Here is a 20,293-nt window from a genome sequence, read left to right as displayed (position 1 = left end):
GAGCAATGGGAGAGGCTGGACGTGGTGGTGCTGCAGAGGGTACAGCGTGGTACCCATGTGTTCCCAGTGTGCAGACACAGGAAAGAGTGGAGACTCTTTGGGTGACATACAAGGGAGGCCTGTGCTGCCTCTGCTAGAGACAAGGACAGCAGGAGCTGTCTTGGGTGGCAGGGTCTTCTCAGTGACCATCACCCGAGGTGGCATAGGGACTGTGCTACCCAGCACACGGAGACAATGCTTTTAAGAAAGGCAATCACCTTTCATTTCCCTGGGCTCTTGGACTCTTAACTCTTACCAGACAGGCACTAAGTGACTATCCAGCCCTAGGAGACTGCAAAGTTAGGTCAAGAGGGTTTAGGTAAAGGGAAAACCCGTAAAACGTAGGATTCTGCTGGAGACAGAGAGCTGCTTCCATCACACCAGCATGGTGCTGCAGTCTGAATAGATAAAAATGTGCCAGAGGAGGAGGAGAGCACACACATCACCATCTTAAATTATGTGAACTGAGCTCAGCAAAACTTCACAGTAGATGGAGACTGCATCCTATTCAGTGAAAGGAACTTATTCATCTCCCACCAGCCCACATGGACGAAGACAAAGCGGTACCCTCATCACCAAAGCACTTACACACTTATTTATCTGTAAAGATAGAAGCAGTAGAGAAGATACTACGGAAATCCCACAGAGACAAAACCAGGTGCCCAAACAACTGGTGTACAACGACAAAGACATGACTAGGACACACATAGGGCATGTCTGCATTAGACCTTCTTCCATTTTCACCTCCCTTTATGACTAACAATGGTCCAGTGCCAGAAGTTCCAGTGCAGACACAGCCACAATAAGCAAGCCATAAAGTGCGAGACACGCGGAGGAAAAGAGAACCCAGGAGGGCGTAGTGACATACCCATTGCAGTCTGAAGTCTCTCCTACCTTTCGGAGATTTCAAGGCCTGGTTTCTTGTCTCGTTTTTAGCTCTAAATTCACTTCATCCTGGGGAGGGAAGAGAAAGGACCCAGTTAATGCACAGGGCACATGGAACCAAGAGCCAAGGCGCAGACACTCACAAAAGCGAGGTGAGAACCAGCATGGGGCATTCAGACTTTGCACGGGAACAAAGTGCTTCCCTGCTCCTGGCTGCACCGTATGGTGCCATGCACGCCACAAGACACACAGCTCTCCTGCATCTCCCTAGGCATGAGCCTCCTAACAAGGCCTGGGAACATTCTAGCATGGAGTGAGCAGCTATTCCTGGCCTGAATCCTGCTTCCCAGGTATCCGCACCATACTTTGCCCACACATCCAAGGTGCCTTCTGCTCCATGCCAAATCTCTCCCTTTGCAACATTCCCAGGTCCATCTCTCCCTTTGCAACATTCCCAGTTCCTCTGCTGACCCCTCTTCCCCAGAGGTTCACCACTGTGCTAAGGCAGAGGCCTCCCTTGCACACCAACAGGGCACAAGATGACGGGGTGAAGGGCTGGCTCCCACTGAACCCCTTTATCCACTCATCTGTGCATCTTCCTTCCTGGAGAATGCAGAGAGTGAGGAGGAAAGAGAAAAGGGACAGGGGAAAACAAGTCACAGCAAAACACATGAAAAGTAAATTGAATTATTTAAAACCATATGTTCCAAAAATGTGACAGAGCACAAAAGCCGTGCCGTGAGATTTCTGCAGGGGGTTATCCTGCACCGACAGGGTGGGAGGGGAGCTCCACAGCCAGCCAGACAGGGACTTCCCTCTCCCAGGGCCGGGAGGTGGCAGGGAGCACACAGTGGCTTCATGCACAATGGCACGGGTGCTTGGCCCACTCCTGCAGCCTCTGTTTTGCAACCCTGCCAGAGCAGCCACTGCAACTGCCTGGGACGTGGCAGGGAAATGGAAACCAACCCGAGGCCACGCACAGGAGCCCCCTGTGCCATGCACCAGCCCTCAGCACAGCCGCCTCTGCCCTGCAGGGACCTGCTTCTGCCCCTTGGCGAGCAGAAGGGGCAGGGACTTGGCTCTGGGGCCCCGGTGCTGGGCGCGTGGGGCCGCCTCCTCCCATCACTCACACCGCCGCTGCCTGCACGCTGCGCCAGAGAGAGATGCCTGGCGCTGGCTGGGACCCAGAGCGGGAGGGAGCCGGTGAGATATCCCAGATGGATGAACGGACGCAGAGCGCAGGGAGCCCCTTGGGTGAGGAAGGTGCATAAGCAGCCGGGTCCTTCCTTCCCCACTCAAATCCTGGTGCTAAGGAGGTTGAGGGCACGGCTGGAGTAACAGCTCCCCCACTCGAGGTCCTTCTCCCACCCTGGCACCCTCTGTCCTTATGGCTCGCTCATCCCTCTCCCACCTTTTTCTTCCCTTTGTTCTCCCTTTCTTCCTTGCTCTTTCCATCTCTGTCTCTGCCATTGTGTCCTGCTCTTTTCTCCCTCCCGTTCTCTCCCCCTTTCCCAGCTCTCTGTTGTAAGTCTCTCCGTGTTCCCAGCTTCACTCCCTCTCCCTGTGCATGGTCAGTTCTTAGGTTTGAGTTTTTACTTGTTGTTCTGTTGTTTTTTTTTTCACTCCCCTTCTTTCGGCCGCAGCTTATCAATGATGCAAGAGGAATAACGCCAATTTACTTAGAATGTGTAATCCCCAAATCAGATTGGGGGATTGTATGAGGCAATATGACCTTGCATATGTCTCCATTAAAGCCAGCCAGGCCTCCTCTTGTATTCTGTGTTCCCAGTACATATTTAGACAGATAACGCTAATTGTACTTGACATGTCCTCTTAAAGATGGACTCTTCCCTCCCCCAGCTCTGCCTGCTTCCCTGCCTGACAATGCACCAGAGCAGAGCTCGCAGCGTGGCGCGGCATGGCATGGCACAGCATGGCATGGCACAGCACAGCGGGGTCTGGTGGCTGGCTAGGCATCCGGCACAGCCCACACACCCAGCTCCACTGTGTGAGCACCAGCCTGCGCCGCATCCTTCCCTGCGGGAAGCAGGCACAGCCAGCACGAACAGGGCAAGGAGCAGGGGGAACGCCGCTGGGACATGGTTAATCTGGGATTACACACTGCTCCTGTGGCAATCATGGATTGTCCAGAAAATGAGCAATGTGTTGCCAAATCTAAAGCTATGGGTGTCACCTCACCCTGCCCCCCTGCCCCTCGCCCTGCTTACCCCACTGCCGCCCTTGCTCCTCCTGCTCCTCCCCACCTCGTCCCTGCATCACTGCTCTCCTCCGTGGGGCTTCCCCTTTCACTTGCTCTGTGTCAAGAGACCAGGGCTGGCTCCTTCCAGAGCCAGAGGGAGATGAACCTTTTGGAGACAGACCTCAGCCTCAACACAATGCCCCTCACTGAAAAGTACAAAGCTCCAAAGCATTCAGATGAAGAGAGGAGATATGCTCAGCATGAGCATCTTCAAAGCCTCCCTCCTTTCCAAGGGTGGGCTTTCACCTCACACCTCTTGGGTCCCACATCTGGGCATGAAGCTCTTTGGATGTGGCTACCAGCCTGAGGATCCCAGCTCTGGCTTCTGGGGAGCACTGTGAAGAAATCACGGAATAGTTTGGGTTGGGAGAGACCTTTAAGGGTCATCCAGTCCAGCCCCCCATGGACATCTTCCACGAGATGAGGCTGCTCAGAGCCCCGTCCAACCTTGAACACTTCCAGGGATGGAGCATTTACCACCTCTCTGGGAAACCTGTGCCAACGCCTCACCACCTGCACTGTAAAAAATGTCTTCCTTCTATCTCACCTCTTTGAGTTTCAAACCATCACCCCTTGTCCTATCGCAACGGCCACTGCTAAAGAGTTTGCCCCCATCTTCCTTACAAGGCCCCTTTAGTCACAAAGGCTGCCTCTTCCCTGTGCCTGCTGTTCAGCCCTGCTCTAGAGCAGACAAGCAGGAGGCAGGAGGAGGAGGGAAGCTTATTCCATGGAAACCGATGGATCCAAACTCTTTGCCAAAGTGGACTCAGATTTCTTTTTTATTCCTTCCCCTTGACACAACATCCTAATTCGACTTTTTCAGTATCTTTCCTTCAACAACCTTTTTTCCTTCCTCCCCTTCCTACCCGGCAACTGCGCATTTATTAATTCATGAGGCACTAATTAGTTCTTTGTTTAATTTTGTGTTAAACAGACTGACCGGAATGATAACGACTTGCAGCGTTGCATTACGGTCCCCAACCGCCCCTGTTTTCTGACAACAAGGGAGCGCAGTGAGACTGGCGTGATGAACCCCAATTCCCACTCCAGTTGCACTTCATTAAGTCAAAATGTGACAAGAAGCTTAGAGAGCAACTTTCAGATCGGATCGCACATAACAATTGGGCAGGAAACTTTCCGAGGGGGAAGCGGGAGAGGCGCTGGCAGCGAAGGCTGGCACCGCACACAATTCCCGCTGTGCCTGCCTTAAAGGAGCCGGCTCGGGCTGCCGGCCGAGGCAGGATGAGGGCACGTGCTGGCAGCGAGGGGTGCCAGGGGAGGAAGAGGAGAGGAAGGGCTGCAAGCCAAGCCAAATGCATGGCAGGGCAAGAGGCACCACTGCCTTTCCACTCCCCTTGGTTTTATTTGCCATGGTGGGTTGTGTTGGCAGCATGTGGGATGTGCAGTTGAAGACCCCAATGGGATAATACCTCAGGGAGTCACTCCAGGAACTCCAAGGACATCTTTCAGCTCCATGCCTCAGTTTCCCTCCTGTAGCTCTATGGTGAACAAGCTGGTGACCCTCAGCTGCTATTCAACTGTAAGAACTACACAATCATAGAACAGTTTGGGTTGGAAGGGACCTTCGAAGGTCATCTAGTCCAACCCCCTGCAATGAACAAGGACATCTTCAACCAGATTATGCTGCCCAGAACCATATCCCCTGAACTGCAAAGGAGAAGTCAAATATTGGCCCCCACATCTCTAAAATGAGACGTGAAGGGTCAGCTTTGACACCAAGGAGAGGAATGGCTTCTCTCACAAGGAAGGAGCTGTGCCTTCCTTTAGCTTTGCACAGCACCTGAGGTTCCAGTGGCACTACCAATTTCTGAAACTGTCCCGATCATCAAGTACCAGCAATAAACTTTGTAAGGCACAAAGCAAGTGAGCTGAGCCCTACGGGTGGGAATAGAGCCACCACATCGCTGCCCACCCTCAAGCTCTCTCCTGAGGCTCCAAGTACCTCTCCCATAGGAGTTACTGCACAGGGTTTGGGCACATGGTCACTGGCACAAAAACATCTGAGCATGAGTTATTCCTCAGCACTGGCCAACATGGGACTGAAACAGATGACACAGCCCAGGCTGAGCTGGACCTGTCCCAGTCTTGTTGGCACATGAAGGTGCACAGCGTACGGCCAACTCCTTGAGCCCCTTCTGTCTCACTGAGTGCAGTGAAATGTGAACAGCCTACGAGAAAGGGAAAAGGGTCTTAAACCACCTCCTGAGAGGGGGGGTGGGTGTCAAAAGGAAAGGACGACTTCCCAAGAGCACAGAACATGGAAGTTCAAAATGCATCTTCTGCTATTGCATGGACATCAGCTGTGAGAATAAGGCAAGATCACATCAAAGTGAAATGAGCTGTGAGGTCTCAATGCCTGCCTAGCAGGTATTTTTCCACACTTCCCCCACATCCCTCTCCTTAGGAAAAGAAGACTCATCCCCAACCTTGCTCTGTAGAGGCCCAAAGCTCAACTAAGGCACAAAACACTGGCAAAACCACATGAAGGACTCTCTTGAGGGTCACATCAGGCCTGAGGAGTGACACTTTTGCTGTGTGGGTGTGCACTGCATGTCCTGAACAGGGACAGAGGAGTGAGCACTGCGACCAAAGCCTCTGAGCCTTGGGGCTGCTCCAAAGCATCAGTCCGTATGGACATTACCAGTGTTCTCACCTGGGTGAGCTCTAAATGTACGAGTCTTTGGGAATGGGGCCAGGCTGCAGCAAGGTATCACAGCACCATGTTTGCCAGTGCACTCACAGCTGAACACCACACGGATCTGCTGGCAGACGTCTTTGTGCTGGCTTCCATCTTTCGTGAGTCTGGAATGCAGCAGGGACCTCTGTGACTGACAAAAAGGCTGTTTCTCCATGACAGAAATCCCAGGAAGACACCAGATCTCTCTGATTTCAGTTCTACATGTGCTCTGGATCCCATAAAAAGGCATATGTAGATATTAACACTCAGCTGGAGGGTTGGACTGGTGTTCAAAAAGGGCAAAAGCACCCATTAACACTTAAAGCAAGGACAACTGAGAAGGCCCAAGATTGTTTGGGACAAGAAACACCACCTACTATCACCAGCCTGACAAATCTTCCTGGTTTTGCAGAAGGGCTGGAATATCCTGGCTGCTCTATAGATACAGTTGGGCCTTGTCATCTGCTGAGTAGATGTTTTAGAACAAAAGGCAGATACAAACCGCATCTCTTTGCTCTGTGAGCCCAACCTGGGCTCTGGACCCATGGACCCTGCCTGGGCACTGATGCCAACCAAGAGGAATGCAGCTCACCCCCTCTCTCAGGAGTGAAGGGATGGGGCAGTGGCACAGAAATGTCCCCAGACTGGCCCAAGCTTGTCCTGAGCAGGGGAAGAAGCTGGTGAGACAAGGAGAGGAACCAACACAACCAACAGGGCAGAGCGAGGGGCAGCTGAAGCACTTCCCAAGATTCCCAGGATAGAGTATACGTCACACCCAGCTACCACCTCCTGCTTGATCCCATGGGCAGAAGGAGAGGGAAGCTCCTGTTATCTCCTCTTTCCCCCTTTCTTGGCTGCCATTACATGGCAATACCAGTAGCACAATCAAACCAACCACATCCACTCACTGTCAGGGCTGCCAGGGCCCTCAGCAAAGTTTTGTGCTGAAAATGAGGGTAAGAAGCATCCCAAATAGGTCATGGTCTGCCCCTTCTTCCCAAAGAAACATGTTCAAATGTCCTAGACTCCATCCCCAATCCTCCTTAACCAGGAAAACTCTCCTGCCAGGATTACAGGCCCGCTGCCCCCCTCCTCTTCCCCTCCATCTGGCTGGGAGCAGCCTGGGACCGAGTGCTCTTCCCAGCCCTGGGAGAACCCTGCAGTTTCTCTCTCATAAAAAAGAAAAATGGGAGCTATAAAAAAGGCAAAGAAAAGAAAAGCAAAGCACAGGGAAATCAGTGCGAAGGAAGAAAAGAGCAAAGCCCCCCTTCCCTTCCCACCCCATCCCCATTACCTGCCTTTTAGCACTGGGTAGAGCTGCCTGCTTATTGCTCCTGAGGACTCCCCCTCAGCACAGCATTCCCCAGGGAAATCCTGCCCTGCCTCTCACCCTTTCCCCCTCTGCTCAAACCTGTTGAGCATAGCCCAGTCCAGCTCAATAAAGGTGATGCAGAAAGGAGGAGGAAAATCAGTGCTGGGCTGTAGAAAGGGGACAGGAGCCACCCTGAAGCTCAGTGCCCATCACAAACCTCTGGAGTGCCGGAGCCTGGCACAGGACAGAGGGATGGAAGACAGCAGCCCTGCAGATCCCAATCCACTGCTGGTCCAAGCTTCCCTGATGGCATCCAGGACCAGGAAAGGCCCCATACCTCACCTCACAGCAGAACCATGGCACTGCCCAGTGCAGCAGGAGAGGTGCCAATGGAGGATCCCAAGGAGTTCACCTCCCAGCCCAACATGTGTAAAGCACAGCAGTCCCCAAACTTGGCATTCAGCAGCCCTGGGCTGGCTCCTGCTAATTTGCTGTCAGGCTGCCTAAGCAAACCAATTAAAACTAATCATTAATTATAAAAAAGAGAGAGAGCAAAAGACCCTGCACAAATGGAGAACTGGAAAGGGCATGGGGAAAAGGAGGACAGGAGGGAGCAGAGCATAAGAAGAGAAAAAGAAGAAGAGAAAGAAGAAAAGGGCTTTAAACCCCCCAGCACGGAGCCTTGGACGAAGGTTGCAGAAGGGCAAGTGGTCTCCTAGGGCAGGGTGTGGAGAGGCAGAGGTGAGGGGAGCAGGAGGGACCTGAGGGGAAAGCGCCAGAGATGGCGAGGCACATGGAGAGACCACGTCCTGCTGTGGTAGGAGCCAGAACCATGGACATAGCCATGAGGCCAGCTCCATGCTCCCCTCGCCATCCAGGCTCTACCATAGCCAGAGGGACATGAGCTGCAGACCAGGCACTGCCGAGCTGCAGGGAGGAGGGCAGAGGAGGGTGCAGCGGGAGCAGAGCAAGCGCGGAGGATGCACACCAGGGATGCGCACCAGGATGCGCACCTCCACATCAGGGCTCCCAGCTCTCCGGGAGCAAGTGCCTTGGATGGGGATGAAAACCGGGGCATTTATGCAAAGCTCCTGATTATGCGGGGCCCGGCCCGGCCCGGCCCTGCCGCTCCCGCTGGCTCCCCACGAGCTCCCCACAGAACCCCGGCAGCTGCCAGCGCCTCCCGTTTTGTTCCCCAGCCCCACACGCACGCACACGCTTCCCAACGCCCCTTTTGAAGAGCCCCAGGCCCACGTCGGGGCTGGCGGATGGCGGAGAGGTGGGAGCAGTGCCATGGAAACGGGCCCTTTCCTCGGGAATCGCGCTGCTGCCCCCCCCCCCCTTTCCCTCCTCATCCCGGGTGCCCCTTTGAGGAGCTGTCAGGACCCTGAGTGAGTGTCACACGACCCAAGGACCAGGCGTGACCAAGCCTATTTTCTGCCTCAAATTTGATTGATTAAAAAACTTTTTAGGAAAACCATGTTAAAAGACAAAAAAAAAAAAAAAAAAAAAAAAAGGAAAAAGAAAAAGAAAAAAAAAAGGAAAAGAAAAAAAAAAGAAAGGAAAAAAAATTAAACAGAAAGGGACAAGGGGGTGGGGGGAAAGGGAAAAGCCTCTGTGCTGGGTTTCCCTGGCAATAGCACCAGGGGACAAGTGTCAGAGGCAGATAAACAGCATAACCAGGCCAAAAATAAAGGTCAAAGGAAGCATGAAACTTAACACAACAGTGATTAAGATAATGATGAAGCAGGGGACCCCAGAAAAAAAACTAAGTGTGACACACAGAAACTCACATAAATGCTCCAAGCGATGGCTCAAGAGAGCTGGTACATGGGAAGAGCTGATGGAGCCTGCAAGGCACTGGGGGTACCTGGACAAGAGTGGAAATGGAGGAGAAACAGAAGGGGAGGATTTGGGGAGAGGGGTTCTCATCAGGGTCTGTAGCAACAGGACAAGGGGTGATGGGTTTTAACTGAAACAGGGGAAGTTCAGGTTAGATCTATGGAAGCTCTTCCCTGTGAGGGTGCTGAGGCGCTGGCACAGGGTGCCCAGAGAAGCTGTGGCTGCTCCATCCCTGGCAGTGTTCAAGGCCAGGTTGGACACAGGGGCTTGGAGCAAGCTGCTCTAGTGGAAAGGGTCCCTGTCCATGGCAGGGGTTGGAGCTGGAGGAGCTTTAAGGTCCCTTCCAACCCAAACCAGTCTGGGATTCTGATTCCCCACAAGGCTGGTGGCTGGAGGTTGTGCCTGCCCAACACCAACAAGCCCCCAGGGCCAAGGGGGTCTGTCCTGCACCACAGAAGCTCCATCCCAGCCAAGCAGTGCTGGAATTTGCAACCAAATTCCTCAACAGAGTTTCCCTGATGCCTGGAGGAGATCCCGACGGGTGTACAACAGGGAGGCCCTGCGGACACCATGGAGCTGTGCTGCTTTATATTGGCTCGGGGTCTGGCTCTCTGCCTTTAAGCAACTGGTATAAAAAGCCTGGGAGATGCCAAGAGGGAAGGACGCTGGTCAGAGCTCCCTGCCCACCTCCTCCCCTTTGCCAAGGTTAATTCCTGCAGGGAAAAGCCCAGGAAGGCTGAAGGACTCAGAAAACAAGCCCAAGAATGTCATACCCTTTGGCATTTACCTGCATCTCCAAACCTCAGGGATGAGCTCACATTTTTGGAGCCCAGCTCATGACTTTCAGTTGCCCAGGACTGGCTGTTGCTATTGCCAAGAGGCAGCAAAGGAATGACAAATTGTTCACCAGCTTCTTCCTCTGCGAGTCCAGGACTTTAAAACTTGTGCAATGGAAAGCACACAAACACAAAAGGCTTTCCACCTTTCCATTGGGAATAACTTTAATCCCCTGGGAAGCATCCCTGCTCTGCCTTTCCTGGCTCAACAGAGTCCTGATGCAGAGTTGCCTTTATAGGGATCCCAGGGGGACAGGGCAGCCAGGCCTGGACTTCACTGTCCCTTGCACTGTGCCTCCAGTGCCTCCACCACCTCCCTCCTTTCCTTATGCTTGCTTCAGATGAACACTGCTCAGAAAAGGATTCTTCTTCCTGCCAAGTATCTTGGGGAAAGCAATGTTTTAGTTCAAAATGTTCTCCCATGCAGTGTTCAGCATGAGGAAGAGCAAAGAGACCTCACAAAAAGGGTTGCAGAAGTGGTCCATAGACTTTACACACAGCCACAGGCACACGCTCTGAAGTTCACTTTGTCAGGAAGCTGGTTTCCATCAAACATGCTTCAATGCAACATTTCAAGCATCATATTCATGTGTCTCCTCCCTCCCCCATCATTTATATTCATGGTCTTTTGTGAAGAATGATTCCATTAAACCACCCCTGTTCCTCGCTAGAAGAGACTCGGCAGTGAGAGGAACTCCCCACAACTCGAGCTGGACCAGGCAGGGCTTTGTGTTCATGTCCACCAAAGATGTGCAGGCCAGAGGGGCTGGGACACCACCACCCCACACCTCTGGAAGAACAGCACATCTGGAGCGTCAGCTCGAGACCCAGACCCACTGCTCTCATCCCCAACTTGTGATTTCATCAACATCAGACCGACATCCGATCCCCTAAAAAATGTCATTTGAAAAACGGGCTTTTTTGATCTCATTTTTCAGCCATTACAATGATTTGTTTCTCTCTTCTTCTCTCCTTGGTAATCAGAAGAGTGGGGAACGTGATTAAAACCTAAAAGAACCCAAACAAACAATGAAAGCTAAGATTCTCATTGGGTCTCCTGTGTCCAGAAACATGGATTTTAAGGGAAAACACCAAAAGGCCTTAGACACAGGGGCTGGAAATGTTCTGGTTTGGTTGATGCTGTTAGGAAACGCACAGGTCTAAGATAGGGAAGATACTTATGAACCTACTCTTAGGTTTTCTTGCTGTGATAGCCAAGATGTGCCCCCGCCTGGGGGCTAGTGCTCAGCCCTGGAATGGAATTAGCAAGCTGCTGCTGGGGCCACATGTGTGAAACGTGTCTTAAAGTTGCAATCCCCTCCATTTGACTTTTTGCAAGGAAAACCCACCCCATCTCTCCAAGCAGACAGTGGAACCATGAGGAGCTCTGCAGAGCTGTCAGATTGCTACTCAGCAATTAGAAGATCACTTCCATCAAAATCGTTTTTGCATTTTCCAATGAAAATGATGCTCTACATTTCTAAAAGCCTTGTGAGGAAAAATCAGTTCCACTCTCTAACACACTTCAACTGATTTCTCTTGTTCAGAATGAAAACCCACCGAAGTCTGGCAACAAAACAGCATGGAAAAAGGAGCGCGCCAGATAGGAAAAAGACATGGAGTAAAGCACGGATCCTCTGGCACATCTCCCCTCACCTCTCCTGCCAGCCTCAGCCCAGCAAAGGAGCAACTTCCTCTGGCTGATGCTCTGTGCTGGCAGCACCGTTTGGTCCCCAAAGCCGTGGGAAGCACCGGTTGGGATGGGCACATGCCACGGGCTTCCAGGCTACCAGGGAATGGCTGGGAGGGAACAGGCGCTGACACGTGTGTCCCTGTTGCAGCACCAAATGATGGCACACACCTCGCGAACGCGTGCGGAGCACACAAAACTCCCTCGCCATGGCCGAGGAACTGTCAGGAGAACACAAGCAAAAGCTGCTTCTTGACAGCGAGTCATTTATATTTTAGCTTCGTTCCATTATCCTAACGAATCCTTCATCAGCAGATGCAATATTAACAGCAGAAAATCAGCTCATTACATCCGGGGGGATTTCATCAAGTTGACAATCATATATGCAGCTACCCGAGCCTGGAGAGGACAGTGCTCTCGTTATTTAGTTATCTTGCATTCATCTTAGAGGCTTTTTCTTTCTTTCTTTTTGGGGTGGGGGTTGATGGTTAGGGGGGTGCTTCCCAAACAACTGCCAGACCCCAGGGCTTTTAGGATGCTGGTCCATAGAGGGATGCTCTCAGCTGGGAAATGCTCCAGCCCATCCACAGTAGGGGCAGCTGTAAAGGGAAAAAAACCCTTCACACATTCTGCAACCCCTGGAGCTCTGAAGGCATTTCTCAGTGGAGTTCAGGCTCCAGGAGGGGGTTTGCATCCCATACAGCTCCTGCCTTGTGTTCAGGAACCTCTGGAGTGGCTGTGCTGGTTCTCCTGCTCCAGGCAGGGCTCCCCACAGTGCTCTGAAGGGTCTCCCTCTGCAGAAGTCCTTATCCAACTGCAGTGTCCCAGAGGGCCTGGGATTTGAGGTGAACTTCCCAAGCAAGTAACAGGAAAGGCAGACCAGGTGGACTGAAGAGAAACAGAAGGGAGCAATGGTGAGAGTTAAAGGATGAATTCAGAAGATTACAGGGCTCTTTTCTCTCCTACCTTGTCTAGGGAGCATTAAACATTGCAGCTGAGGAAGCCAGAGCACACTGCCAGGACACCTTTAGATGATGCACCAGAACATGGCTGAAATCACCCGCAGCTCATCTTGTGCAACACCTAGGCGAAAACTTTGAGTCTTTGTTCTTCTTCCCACTGCATAGTCTTGCTTTAAAACTACAGGAATGGGCATGCACTTTTCAGGGTTATTTATATTTCTCACAGCCATTTCAGGGGTTGCAGGCTCAGAAGCCCTGCAGCAGAAGGGTTCCCTTTGCTACCCAAGGGTGCAGCCAGATGAGGGCTGACAGGAGCTCCGGGGCACTGCCCCACACACACCCCAAGCAACCCAAGGCATGCTCAGGGCTGCCAAAACACCAGCAACACTGCAAAGCACGTTCCTCAGTGCACAGCTTGGGTCTGGCTAATGCTGCCTGGAGAAGACCTCCCTGCTCTGCCTCCCCTACTAAGGGTCTTCCTCAACAACAGCAGCCAAAGAAGTCCTTGGCACCTCCACTCCCTGCAGCCTCAAGCCTCCTCACTGCCTACAAAGGAGCTTTTCTGCCCACCCTGAGACTCCCTGGAGGAAGACGGATCTCCTGCTGTGTTCCCACTCGCACATGGTGGGTACCTTTGCCACCACGTCAAGCACAGCCTGGTGATTTCAGCATGAGAGCAAGAATCTGCCTTCCAGGACTTCCCCTCCATCAGGGGATGAAGCTGGAGAGACCAGTCTGGAACTGGATATGGAACACTCATGGCAGATACCTGCTTCTGGACAGGCCTCTCTGCTGCTCAGCCTCAACCGCCCATCATAGCTGAAGGAAGAAGTTGAGCTCACATCTCCTCCAGCTCAGAGGGGGCTGGGATGGGCATTTTACATTTTCCCAGCAGGGCTGGATTTCTGCACAGCAAGGAATATGTTCCCGGGATGTCAACTCCAATCTCTGCTGCGCTCTGACAGATTTAAGCTCCAGTTTGTCCGACAACATCCCAAAGTGTAAGAAACTGGGGGCAGACTCTCTAATCAGGCTGTAGGACAAAGGCCCGGCCTGACCCTGTCACTTCCACTTACTCTTGCTGCCTGTCTCGCTCCCCCCTGCCCACGCTGGGCTGCCCTCCCTCCCCTAACACAGCTGGGCTAATCCTGCTCCTCCCGCGTCCAGCAAATCCTCCCCAGAGGAAACCAATCCTGGGAATTTTTATTAGATTATCAGCCTGCCAGCTCAGTGCTGGCTGGACTAATCCTAATCAGGACTGATTTCTATTAGCCACTTTCAGGGAGGAGCTACATGCTTGTCCCAGCACCCCAGGCCCACGCTGGGGGAGCCCGAGGCATCTTAGCCCTTTCTATTCACATTTTCCTTGTAGAAAGGAACAAATTCAGTCCAGGATCACCAGCTGCAGCACACGCAAAGGTTGTGTGTGGGCTGCGTGCACAGAGCACACAGGAAAACCGTCCCCATCTCATCACTGAGCTGCGAGAGAAGCCAAAGGGGTCCAGGTTCCACAGCCCCTCCGGCTCCGGCTCCCGGCTGGTGTGGCCAGCAAGGACCAGTTAGTGCCACATGGCAAGATGCTTTGTGGCAGGGGACATGAGCCTGCTGGGTAGCAGGCTGAGCTGATGGGCTCATTTCAGACAAGAGGACAAGCAGCCGCAGCTTGAGTGACCAGGATGGAGTTGGCGGTGCCGGCTGAGTCAGCGAGGTCTCCATGCCCCATTACCCATGCCCAAAGCAATCTACTCTCACTTCCCTCCCCACTTTATTAAAGCAAACTTCCAGGTATTTCTCTCCTAATCCCACCCCTGGCCCTGGAACTGACCTATCTGGAAATGTTTTGCTCCTGGACTGAGGCTGGTGAAATTTTTGCTGCCGACTTCACCAGACTGGAGTCAAGCCACAAGGGCAGCTTGAGCAGGCAGTTCACAAGGAGGGTGCTGAGGAGAGGGCTGTGCTGTGTCCCCTGCCCTGTCCTCTTGTCCCATCCACCCGCTCTGTGCTGAAAGCACAACTATTAACAGCAGCCCCCAGGGGACTCCAACGCACTTCAGATGCGATGCAGCCGCTGTGCTGCCGCAGAGCAATCACACCAGGAGCACTCAGAACAGCCTCTGTACCCAAAAATGACCTGGGATCTTTGAAACCTCCCAGAGAAGAGGGGTCATGTAACCTAATTGCTGTTAAGCCTCTTCTAAACTCACTCTCTCACATGCTCAATTACACCATCTTCACGCTGCCTTCCGAAGGAGGATGAATCACCTGTAGGGCTGAAGGCTGCATTTCCCAGGACCATGGCTCTCTCTCGGTGTCAAGTGAATAGGCCGCCCTCCCATACAGTAGCTACACTGACAGCAATGCACTAGACAGGACTTCAAGCAAGCCAAAAGATGCCCCAGGCTGAGACCAAGATTGTGGGTGCTTTCCATCCTTAGGAGAAGCTCCAAAATGAAAGCAGAGCCACAGCCCAGCCTAGAGTTCACTGCAGCCAGCTTTGCAGAGGAGAAGCACTAAGCCCCAACAAGGGAAACAGATCTAATGGAGCAGCTCCATGCTGCATCAAGTCAGGACCTTGTTCTGTGCTCAGGGACATTACTGTATGTATCATGAGTAACTGTCCAGAAAGTCAGGCTGCAACTTAGGGCAGCTCAAGTCCTCTTTCTCCTTCTCCGCCAGGCTCACAGCCCCAGTCTTACTCTGGTAGGTGGCAAGGTTTCCTAAGAGAGAGTTAACCAGATCCGGCTGGAATCAGAGGCTGCAGCAGGCTTCCTGATGTCAGGCAGAGAAATGGGGGACTTGGCCCAAACCCTCTAGAAACCACATCAAAAAGAGATGTGGGTGAGAGCCAAGAACAGATGATCCAACTGTGAAAGGGCTTTGTATGTGTATGTGTTTGTGTGTGTGCGTGCGTGCAAGCTGAGGAAAGGGGGAAATCAAAAGAAAGAGAGAAAGGAAAGAGGAGGAGCAAGAATGAACAGAAGGATGGAAAGAAAAGGTGTGGAGGCACGAGATCAGGAAGGGACCAGGGCTGTCACAGTGTGTGTGGCCTGCTTGCAGGCACGCGATCAACAACAAAACATGGTACCAATATATAATGGATGCCATGTGTTAATGATAAACATAGATCAGGAGGAATACTGGGCCTGCCTCCTGCTCCTCCTGCCTTGGATCTCAAAGCGCCACAGAAACATGGAGCCAGACATGATGCAGTAAGGGAGCATGACTCCTGTGACCTTGGTGGAGCTATGGCAATGTGCATCCTTTGTTAACACCTTGCACACTCCTTACAACTAGGTACTTCCTACAACTAGTTCTTACAACTACCTGAAAGCAGGATGGAGTGAAGAGGTCTCTTCTCCCAAGTAACAAGTGACAGGACAAGAGGAAACGGCCTCAAGCTGTGCCAAAGGAGGTTCAGACTGGATATTTGGAACAATTCCTTCCCCAAAGGGTGCTCAGGCATTGGAACAGGCTGCCCAGGGCAGCGCTGGAGGCACCGTCCCTGCAAGTGTTCACACACCATGTAGATGAGGCCCTTAATGATATGATTTAGCGGTGGCCTTGGCAGTGCTGAGGAATGGTTGGACTGGATGAGCTTAAAGGGCTTTTCCAACCCAGCTGATTCTAGGACTCTTGCCCTTCTGCAAACCTGGGCGCTGCTCTGCTCCTGTGCATGGAGCACTTCACAGGGGCAAGGAGAAGGCAGCAGGTTTTCATGGGGGAGCTGGTGTCAGGAGGCTGGGAGGCTTGATTCCCAGTTCTGCGATTTGACCACCAAGGCAAGGTTTAGTTAAAAGCAGAGCAGCATTACACAGCATAAGCATGATGGGGCCGCGCATCCAGCCTCCTCACTCAGCACCATTTTCCCTAAACCCATCAAGAGTGGACTGAAGGGAGGACTTCTCTGACTCGGTTTTGCTCTCAGTGCAGGGGATCCCCACAACAATCTAAATCAGAGCAGCACACTAGCACCTACCCAAGTCTGCTCCCCCTCTGAGGTATGCCCAAGGCATAGGAGTTAGCACTGGCAAGCATCCTCTCACAGCTCATGGGACACTGGGAGAACAGCAAGATCCAAGGATGGAAATGCCCCTTGGATGTCAACCTCTCCTCCTGCAGCTGGATTAGCATCCAGGCTGGGACACAGACTGGATGTGGGGGGTCATTCCAGTTGTGAGCTCCTTGCCAGTCCCACTGCAGAAGTCCCCTCCTCACTGTGCCTAATGACTCCACAAGACACTTCTCCTTCCCTACCTTGCTACTTGTGCCTCCCACTTGTACAATCTGAAAGGCAGACTCCAGATAAAGGAGATGGCAACCAAAGACCAGCCAAACCCAAACCTCTGGTTGAGACCCACAGCCTGAGGGATACAAAGAATTCTAAGACCTTTATATCTGAAGACATGTACCATATGCCAGATGTCATCCAAAAATGCTTGAGTACCACAGGCAGGAGTGAAAAGGATGATGAAACACGCAGCAAACTGGGGAAGATATGGGAGTATGTGAGAGATACAACTAGGTGAGCAGTGGGGACACCAAAAGATGAAAGGGGATAAACCCACGTTGCTTCTGTCCTTTAGAAGAGCTCTGGTCTGAGCAAGGACACCAATCCACACCTGGCCTCACCATCCAGAGTGCTGTAGTCGGGCAGCGAATGTGCCCTGCTCCACATCCCTGGAAGCTGGTCCATGCTCAAAAGCATCCAGGGAAAGTTGAAACTTTCCTTCCCCCAATGCCTTTTTTTTTTTTCCCTTTTTTTTTTTTTTCCCAATTTATCAGCAGATTGTGTGGAGCCGAGTGGCGCTCGCCTCACCCTGCTAAATAAAGCTTTGGTATTTCTGATAAAGCCATCAAATTCCTTATCACGCTGACACAAAGAGCATTTAAAGAGACACACACACTCTCCAGCACCCTCCACTTCCCAGTCCCAGGCGCCTCAGGGTAACCTTTTGGAGCTGAAATGAAAGGGGAGGGGGGGAGCAAGGGGACGTGGCTCTTTAGAGCCCACATTACAAGGGGATCCGGCCTCTTTAACCTTTAAAGAGGGAGGCTGGGTTCTGTCAGGCTGTCCTGAATACTGGGACAGATTCGATAGCTCTGTGTAAATAATGCAAGCCGAGATGTGGCATCAATAGAAATGCCCTGCAACAAGAAGAATATCGATAGCCGGAAAATCCTATGAGGAGGATGGCAAACCCAAGTGTCTGTAGGTGCTTTTAAACTAGGAGAAGGGGAGAAGAAGCAGAGGTCTTGGACTGTCGTGAAGACACAACTGGGGCTGCCACTGCCCCTCGGATGTGCTCTTCCTCACCCTGACAGGGCGGGAAGAGACCCAGCAGCCTCGACTTTGGCACTGCCTTTGCCCCCATCCCCGTGCAACGAGACCGCAGCCGCCGGGATCCCCAGCTTCCCTGCCCGCAAACACAGCCCGGAGACATTCCCTCTCCTCTCCGGCACAGCGCAGGCTGTTGTTTAACCTTCAAATTTATTATTTTTAATTATTTTGATTTATAAAAGCGTGCGGCAGTTAAAACCACATTAAATAAACTCAGCGTTACGGCGCTTTAACAAACACACATAACTTTGGACTTCTGAGGACTCCATAAAATAATCAGCCTTCCTGGAAGTCGCTCCTAGCCTGCCCCGGCGCGTTCCTGCCTGGCCGGGCTCCTCCACATCCATACGCGCTTCCCGCTGCTCCTGCACAGGCCAAACGGGATCCGCTGGCACGGCTCCACCACACACACAATCCCACCTCATGCCCAGTCTCCTCGCCCAGTCTTCCCCTTCCACAAAGGAGCAGCTCTGCTTTGGCTTTCTGCCCTTCTCCTAAAGGGTGTTTCAGTCTCCAACCTCCCCTTCCCTAAAGGTTTTTGATCCCATCCCACGTGCCACTGAGATTTCAACAGAAGAGTGCAAAATGTTCAGATTCCATAAAAATCAACCAGCACCAGGTCTCCACTGCCTCAACTAGGACTGGCACTCCGCTTCAAATCCAGTTTGGAACACTAGGACCTTTCCTTGCTAAGGAATCAAGCCTCACGAGATGAAGAAGAAGAAACAAAGGAAGAAAGGAAGAAGAAAAAGAATGAATAGGACAGTGAGGACACCTGTCCGGTAAACTCCACCTGGATCCCATTGGGAAAGGCTGTTTTAGGACCTAATCCACCTAAATGAGATCTCTGCTTCTGCTGCCTGTCACTAAACCACTGGAACCAGATGGGGGCTGAAGGTGTGGGTTCTGCCTCACAGCCCCTCTCCCCACCTGCAGACAAATCCCAGGGATGTGGAGAGCACACAGCATCCTTCTCCTTCCCATCCCTTGCTTCCAGGAGCAATAAAACATGCCGATGCTTTTCAATCCCCATCACCTTCTGTTTCTCAGCATGGCAGGGCCATCCCAAGGAACTCAATAGGTGGGCCTGAGACACACACAAAGTTGAGGGAAGAGATTGTCACACCCCTGCTTCATTGGCATCTGCAGCGAAACATCAGTGATTTACACAGGAAGTAGGTGAAGAGCAATTATAATTGATTTGGAATCATTTCCTGATGGTGTCTGGATGTGATTGATGGTGCCGGCCGACTGCTGAAGGACAGAATTTGTAGTTCCCGTCCACTGGGCTGAACACACCACAAACCACAGAACCCTCCTGTGCTAGAAACTCCTGCTCAGGAAGATGCAGCTCTGCCCAGACCAACTGGGCCCTCTGAGCTGAGCTCTCCCCTTCTCCCACATAACCCTTCCCTGAGCCGGCTGCCCCCATGCAAACCTCCCTGACCCTCCTGGTTTTCTTGGTTTGAAAGAAATAATCTGTCTGTGACAGTGCTGACGTGTCCTGGTGATAGGAATGGCTCGCTCAGAGGGAAGTCGCCCATCTCAAGTGTCAGGTAAGCTGTTAGGGACACAGGGACAGGTACCCAGCACGCTGAGCCCCTGCACGTGGCTGTGCCAGCAGCATCTGGAGGTCACCTGCCTGAATGCTGGCCAAGGGCTGATGCTCCTCTCCATCCTAACAGGGTAAGTCAGGACAGAGCTTAGGAGCTCTCTGTAGTTCCCTGGAGTAAACCAAGAGCGAGGACAGAGTCAGTCCATGCTGCACAACAGAACAAAGGGCAGCTCCAGATGAGGGCTGTCCTCTGCTGGAGCAAAGAGGGGGGACTGGGCTCTGCAGCTACCCAAGAGGTGCTGGCACCTTGACCAGCACAGAGGTTACCTCTGGCTATCTCAGCAGAGAGAAGGAAGGGCTGCAGATCAAGTGCATCTTCTATTGCCTATCTACAGAGCTGTAAGTTTCTACTGAGTCTTTTGGGGGTCTCTGCCTTTTGGTCATTCTTTGATGAATATAACATCTTGCAAGGTGCTCCCTTTCCTTTTGCTTGCCCAGGTTCTTTTTCCCTCTAGTAGAGGGCTCCCCAGGCCAAAGGAACCCAACAGCAGCACAGGCAGACTGGGCTGGTAGGAAAGGGGGAATGCAGATCGGATACAAAGTCCCTTGGTGGCCATGGTCTGATGCTGAACCTTTCCATACAGCACTATCTGCAGTTACCTGCCTCCCATGGGAATTGCAATGGAACGATTCCCGTGTGCAACGCGAGTGCTACCGCACATCCTACACTTTGCTGCTTTTCTCTAGAACCTAATACATATATAGTACTGCGACATTTCAGCTCTACAGCAACGCACGCCTAAGCTCATGCTATCTCACAGGAGACATTCCTGAATGCCTACCCCCTCCTCGTAAGGAACAAAACCCATACACAAA

The 20,293-nt window shown here is 52.3% G+C and overlaps 1 protein-coding gene across 6 annotated transcripts in view; it reads right to left on the bottom strand.

Moving 5' to 3' along the window:
* CASZ1 (castor zinc finger 1) overlaps positions 1 to 20,293 on the bottom strand; it is a 280,840-nt gene that overhangs the window by 102,688 nt on the left and 157,859 nt on the right. For 4 of the 6 annotated variants that reach the window (XM_057431546.1, XM_057431529.1, XM_057431566.1 and 1 more), the window contains one exon: positions 908 to 993. Coding sequence is in view for 1 of the 6 variants with exons in the window: in XM_057431566.1 (XP_057287549.1) it covers positions 908 to 911 (4 nt within the window). In the remaining 5 variants the exon portion in view is untranslated. The remainder of the gene's footprint in view (positions 1 to 907; positions 994 to 20,293) is intronic. The other 2 variants (XM_057431536.1, XM_057431574.1) reach the window with 1 other exon arrangement.

The sequence above is a fragment of the Pezoporus wallicus genome, unplaced genomic scaffold, assembly GCF_028554395.1.
Source record: "Pezoporus wallicus isolate ANWC-B61680 ecotype Strahan unplaced genomic scaffold, APGP_CSIRO_Pwel_v1 contig_8006, whole genome shotgun sequence".
NCBI lineage: Eukaryota > Metazoa > Chordata > Aves > Psittaciformes > Psittacidae > Pezoporus > Pezoporus wallicus.
The sequence above is the reverse complement of the archived record's forward strand: the minus strand, read 5'-3'. Positions and strand labels throughout refer to the sequence as shown.